This window comes from Hippoglossus hippoglossus, chromosome 19 (assembly GCF_009819705.1).
Source record: "Hippoglossus hippoglossus isolate fHipHip1 chromosome 19, fHipHip1.pri, whole genome shotgun sequence".
NCBI lineage: Eukaryota > Metazoa > Chordata > Actinopteri > Pleuronectiformes > Pleuronectidae > Hippoglossus > Hippoglossus hippoglossus.
In genome coordinates, this window is record NC_047169.1 from 9,924,355 (window position 1) to 9,930,805 (window position 6,451).

The following is a 6,451-nucleotide window of genomic DNA, read 5'->3' on the forward strand; positions in this document are numbered from 1 at the left end:
ACTGCTTGGGGACAGTTTTGAGACGACTTAATCTTTTTTATTAAGAAAAAGACATACGCCAACACAAGTGGACTGAGTCTGTATTTTATTTCACGTAACGGCTGAGGTTAGTGTCATTTCAGACAGGAGACGTAACTGACATTTTGAAAATCTGTCTGGGTTTCGGGACATGGGGTCAGGCCGGACTATGATAGTGTCACAGACTTCCCAGAAACCACATGTGGGGTCAATTAGGTCACAAGTCACCGCAAATAATGGATTAAGACACGGCAACCAGGCAGAAAGGCTGAAACAAGTGAAAGAAAATGTAACTCAATTTGTTTCAGATGTTTTTCTTTACCAAGAAACAAAGATGTATAGACATATTAGCATGCTAATATAATGTTACAATGATTATACTGGAATGCTCATGTTTAGAAGGTATAAGGTTTACCATTTTAACCATCTTAGTCAGCATGTGAATTTATGCTTATATTTGTGTACATGTGTTACTAACAGACTAGACTAGACATAGTATATAAAGATGCCTCCTCCATGTTAGAGAGAACATGGACTACATCAAAAGTGCAAAAGATGGTTCCTGTAATTTGAGACAGCCACACTGATCTATGTTCAAGTGTCTATGTTTCTGATAAGTTAGGTTTTATTTAGTTATTGGATGCTATTAAAATGGGCTGAGTCAAGCTGTGATTGACAAATACTGACTGTACATATCATGGCAAAAATATATGGTAAATCCAGAAAGGCGTCTGCAGATAATTACATGTGCAGCTACAGTCATGCAGGTGGAGACACTTCCCAGCGTCTCTGCTCTACCTGTAGTCCTGGAAAAACAACTTCAAGATGAGAGATGATGTAAATGCGGAGGCACACAAACATCAGCGTGCAGATGGTCCCAATAGTCGAACAAAGTGAAAACAATAGGAACTTCCCCTGTAAGGCTTCAGGAAGTACAAAGGCAATTCCCATAGGGGGTTTTCTTGTTAGTTTTGTGCAGCCAAACGCAATTTGTTCTCAGCTGTGGACATTTAGTCTCTTCCATACAAGTCAACAAAACACCTATCAAGATGTCAGGGACTCATTAGGCGTCTTATAATACCCTCGGGTGACCTATACACTTTGTTGTATATATTCGGCACTGAACTCTCCTCTTGTCCATTAACCTTTTCTGATGGTGAGATAGTCTTTCCTGAAAATTAAGGCAAAAAAAACCCAATACACCCTCATTTGCATATCTCAAGAGTGACACACAGCTGTCAGACAAAGACAAAAGACGACATAAAGAACTGAAATTTCCACATTTATTAACTTGGAGCAAATAGACAAAAGTTAATTCAAATTAAATCGAGTCCCACCAGGATGAACACCGAGTGGTTGAATACAGATGTGATTTTTGCCCCTCAGGTTGATTCAATAATAAATATCCAAATAGAGTAAAAGCATATTTAAAATATTTTTCTTATCTTTGATTACTCATTTGATGCACTAAAGTAAACAAGTTTATACTAAAGTAATAGAAACTTTACTATGAATTGTAAATCTCCAGACTGACTCGTGAGTTGTTGAGCACATGTATTGATTGGACCTTGCACCCACAGCTCCATCCCTCAACCACTACTGCGCAGACTTACTCATTTCTGATAGTGGGGGGAAGTGGAGATGCGTCGTGCATCTATCTATCTATCTATCTATCTATCTATCTATATATATATTTTACATTTAAAGTTTATGAGCAGCAGCAACAGGCTGCAAGATAGAACCAAGAATGTTTTGACGCAGAAACCAGTCCAGCAGGTCCCAATTTGCAAAGTCATCCCACATGTACACTTGTTTGTGTGTGTGTGTAATAAATATACATCATGGAGGCCCTGAGTTAAATGAGAGTGTTACCTTTTTAAGTATCACCTTTCCTTCTGAGAGGTTAAGTGATGACAACAGCCCTCTGATTACACGTAAAGTGCTGTATGCCCATTTGTGACGGCTCGATTCCAACCATCATTGAGGAGGATTAGATTTCTAATACCACAAGGCATTGTTTGACGGTGCTGGATTAACGTGAATAATTCTTAGGACAGATGGAATGGACTAAGAAGGCCTCCTGGTCATGTTGGAAGGATCTACTGTACGTGCCCCCTTTTTCTCTGGCACACTGGTATTAGATGTAACGGCTATTGAATGCAGATCTCCTTCTGCTCACACACTGTTGATCAAGGCAAAACAGCAGAGTATTAATAGTGAATTTAAACTGCAGTTGTTGTTGTTGTTGTTGGTGGTGTGTGTGTGTGTGTGTGTGTATGTGTGTGTGTGTGTGTTGCTATTAATTTGATTATGCAAGCGACTTGGCAGGGGGAGCAGATAGAGCGTGAGACTCAAAAGCTGCTTTGGAACCTGGAATGGCACCAGAACAAACCAGTTAAACAACCTACATGCGCTAATGTCGGATTTTCTGGAAAACAGCAGCTGACATTCAAATGATTATCTCATCTCCTACACACATGCACAGGACCTCTCGATTTCAACCTCACATGGAAATATGTGTTATTCATGGCCGTCGTTTTAACACAATATGCAGCAGTGTGACAATGAAAACCTAACACAATCAAATCATGACAAAGAATTGATACCAGCAGTAGATTATATGCAAACAATTATATAATTATGTATAAATATGATTTATTTAATCTGAAACTACTACATGCCACAAACTGCTGATACTAATTCTAACCACAAGAAGGAGGAAGGAAGGAGCTCACAGGTGAAAATAAACAGGGCGCGGTTTACAGTGTTATCTGATCTCTTATACATGGAAATGCTTTTAACCGCTGAAGGCAGACAGTGTGAGGTGCAGTCACTGCTCGGCTCGCACAAAGGAAATCGAACCCCTCCGTAGGCATAGTAATTACCTTCTTCAGAAAACATGGAGAAAATTACACCAGCCAAAGGTGAGTCAAAGAAAAAAAGTCAATGAATGAGAGATAATTGATCACACTTCCATCTTTGACACCATTCCTGTCTCCCTCTTTTTGTGTCAGAGCTGAACGCTGTTATTTTGGGATCAAAAAGCTCCCACAAATATCTCGTTGGGAACATCATCCTGGGAACAAGTGCGTTTGACGCAACGGATGCGACATTTGATGCTGAGAGGCGAGCGGGAGAGGTATGCGGGAAAAGCGTGACACTGGTAAGTGTCCCCGGGTGGCTGCGAGGATATACACTCTGTGATACGCCAGAACTTGTCCGGACGGAGGCGATTCTCAGCGTCACGCTCTGTCCACCTGAATTGCATGGATTTATCCTGGTGATTAATGTCGAGCAGCCATTCAGAAGGGTACACAAGAAGGCAACCAAGGAGCACTTGGAGCATTTTTTCGGTGAGAAGGTGTGGGATCACACTTTCGTGGTGTTCACCCACAGAGGCGAACTAGGCCACAAGAACATTGAGGATTACATCAGAGAGGAAGGGGCGCCGCTGAAGTCGCTCCTGGAGACCTGTGGTAACAGATACCATGTTCTTGTCGAAGAAGGCGCAAACAACAGCGCAAAGGTCAAAGAGCTGTTTGAGAAGATTGACGCCATGGTGGCAGACAACCATTATGAAGTTGAAAGCGCACTGGTGCAAAGTGTGAAGGAGCGCAGGAAGGAAGTGGACGAAAAAGCAGAGAAGTTGTGTCAGCAGTCACAACAACGCAGGCAAACACTCAGAAGTCTCCTGTTAGGTCAGTTTGATTTGTTTTCATAAAGGTCGTAAGATAAAATGTATGCTTCTTGTTTTACTAGTTTTGGCCACAATCTCTATTGTTAATAACATTGTAGCAGCTTTGTAATGGCAACCAACCTTTACAAGCAGATGACCTTACACGTTAACAAACCATCAGGTCAGCAAACATGTTTGAAAAATGTATGAATGATTACACAAACTGTTTATTGTAAATATGCACCAAGCTTTACAGATAAACCAAGTCTTTCAAACACATGTCAGTCTATTCACAACTATAAAGAAAATATTTCGAGCTTTTCTATTTAAAAAAATTGAAAAAAACAAGATTGGCACTCAGTAGAGCGCATTCCTCCACCAAGATCCAACAGTCCAATGGCCTCCTTGGCAGAGGTAAAGATTGTACTTTCATTTCATTAGATTTCTAATAGTTGTCTTCTCACACAGACCCAAAGCCCAACCTGAGGATATTGATGGTCGGCTGGGTGTTTTCCGGGAAGAGTGCCACTGGGAACAGGATTCTGGGAGCTCAAGTGTTTCAGTCTGGTGACCGGACCATGAAAGTCTTAAAGCAAATTGGCGAGGTGGCTGGAAGAGAGGTCCTCATCGTGGACACTCCTGGATGGTGGAAATTCTTCGCAGCTATATTCAACCCCACTGCCATGAAGTCTGAGATCTTAAGCGGCGTGTCGCTGTGCTCGCCTGCACCGAATGTCATTTTGCTGGCGGTGCCACTCGACACGTCGTTCACCGAGGAACAAAGGCGAGTCACCGAGGAGAACATGAGGCTGCTCGGACACAGAGTGTGGAGACACGTAATCGTGCTGTTTACTTCCGGGGACGTTCAGGGGAAGAAAACAATCGAGCAGCACATTGAAAGTGAAGGAATGCCGCTCCGCTGGCTCATTGAGAAATGTGGACACAGGTATCACGTGCTGGACAACAGGAGCAGAGCTGATGATCAGGTTACAGAGCTGCTGAAGAGGATGGAGGAGATGGTTGCGGGAAACAGCAGTTTCTACCTGAGTGAGACACATGATGATCCACAAGCTGAGAGAGACGGAGGCGACAGATTTAGGGAGAAAAATGATGAGAACACAGCCAAAGAGATCAGAGAGCATCTCAACATCGAGTGGAATCGCAAGAACTGGGAAAAGTACCGCATCATGAAAGGAAACAAAAGTATGGAGATACCACTAACCTGTAAGCATTAACAGAACATTATTTGCTATCCAAATTAAATTAGACATAATGGCAGAATTTAGTATTATAAATTCTCCTCGCATAGGGTACCAAAATGGATGTTAACTTTTTCAATTCAACTTTGAAATGTAAACTTTCCTATGCAGCCCTTTATCCGGGAGTAACTGCATCAAACAATAACGGTATTCAGCATATTCCGACAGAACCTTAAATGATTTCTATCCCTTAACCAGACTGTTGCATTTTTCTCACCAGTTAAAAAAGACACGGAGATGTCTGAGGATCCAGCGAGAGACAAAGGAGCGACAGGGCACCGACATGAAGATGACCAGCCGTCAGTAAAATCCGGCGCTGGTCTAGAAGTTGAAAGTGAAGATGATACATGTTCTGGCTCTCTGAAGAACATGAAGGAATTGCTGGAGAGAGAGTGGAGCAGAAAGGAGGCTTCGATGGAGTTTCACCATGAGCTCTGTGCAGGTGAATGAATAAAAAACCTACCCAAGGCACATATATCTTCCGTTTTGTTCTATTTTGTACGACATTAACATTTTATTTCCTGCTGTAGACAAGGGAGACGATGAACCGGATACTGATCAGCTGCAGAAATCCAGAGATAAAGTGCTGGCATGGCTGAAAATCCACCATACAACATCAGGGTGTAAGGCAGAGAAAGAGAATAAAGGTGGGAAAAAGAAGTCTGTTCTTCAGCCTAAGAAACTAACTGGAGGGATGGTAACAAGGAAGAGGAAATCATCTAAAAAGTACTAATGGAATTAAATGATATCACCCCACACTCAAGGTTACTGTGGTCACACCACTGGATAATACAAGTGGCGATAGATTGTTGTTACCTGAACAGCATAGAATATATTGATTTATAAATGTGCCTCCTGAGGATTGCAGCAAGTATTTCAATAGTATTGCAATGTAGTAGATAATATAACTATATTTTTATTATGTTTTATAATATACCTAAATGTTATAATATACCTAAGGTTTATATTACATCGCAAATGGAAGTGTCAAGATTTACTTTGTATCAGAATGATTTAGTGACAGAAGAGGGATTGTGTTATTTATAATATATTTATTTTTATATTTTTATATTTACATGGACGATGAGTTCCTGTATATAGGAGCTGCCATTTTGAACAAGTGATGTCATTAGGCACCAGAGTGGAGCCACAACCCACACACCAGTCAGAACTACCTGAAATTAAATGAAACCATCTTGTGGGGAAATCAAATTTTAAAAATACACGTAAAATGTAATCTTTTTGGTTTGGTCCAAAGTCGCATATTCGCTCACATGGAGGGGGTGAGGTTTATGGCCTATAGCTTCTTTTAAATCAAAGCTTAAAACATATTTACATCATCATATTCCTGGTTTCATTTGTTATTTTTAATATGAATATTTTTAATTTACTTTAATTGTTTTGTGAAGATATTGTGAATAAAGATTTTACTATTATTATTATGCTGCAGCCAGAGGGCGATCAAGATACTTTGGTCAAAGGTCAAGGTTACTCTGTT

The 6,451-nt window shown here is 40.8% G+C and overlaps 1 protein-coding gene across 1 annotated transcript; it reads left to right on the forward strand.

Annotated features, from left to right (window-relative positions):
* The first annotated feature begins 2,799 nt into the window (after positions 1-2,799).
* On the forward strand, positions 2,800-6,451 carry LOC117753270 (GTPase IMAP family member 8-like). Its single transcript, XM_034571244.1, has 6 exons — positions 2,800-2,942; positions 3,033-3,712; positions 4,159-4,918; positions 5,174-5,395; positions 5,484-5,726; positions 6,441-6,451. The coding sequence occupies exons 1-5, from the start codon at positions 2,918-2,920 to the stop codon at positions 5,684-5,686; spliced, it is 1,890 nt and encodes a 629-aa protein (XP_034427135.1). The 5' UTR covers positions 2,800-2,917; the 3' UTR covers positions 5,687-5,726; positions 6,441-6,451.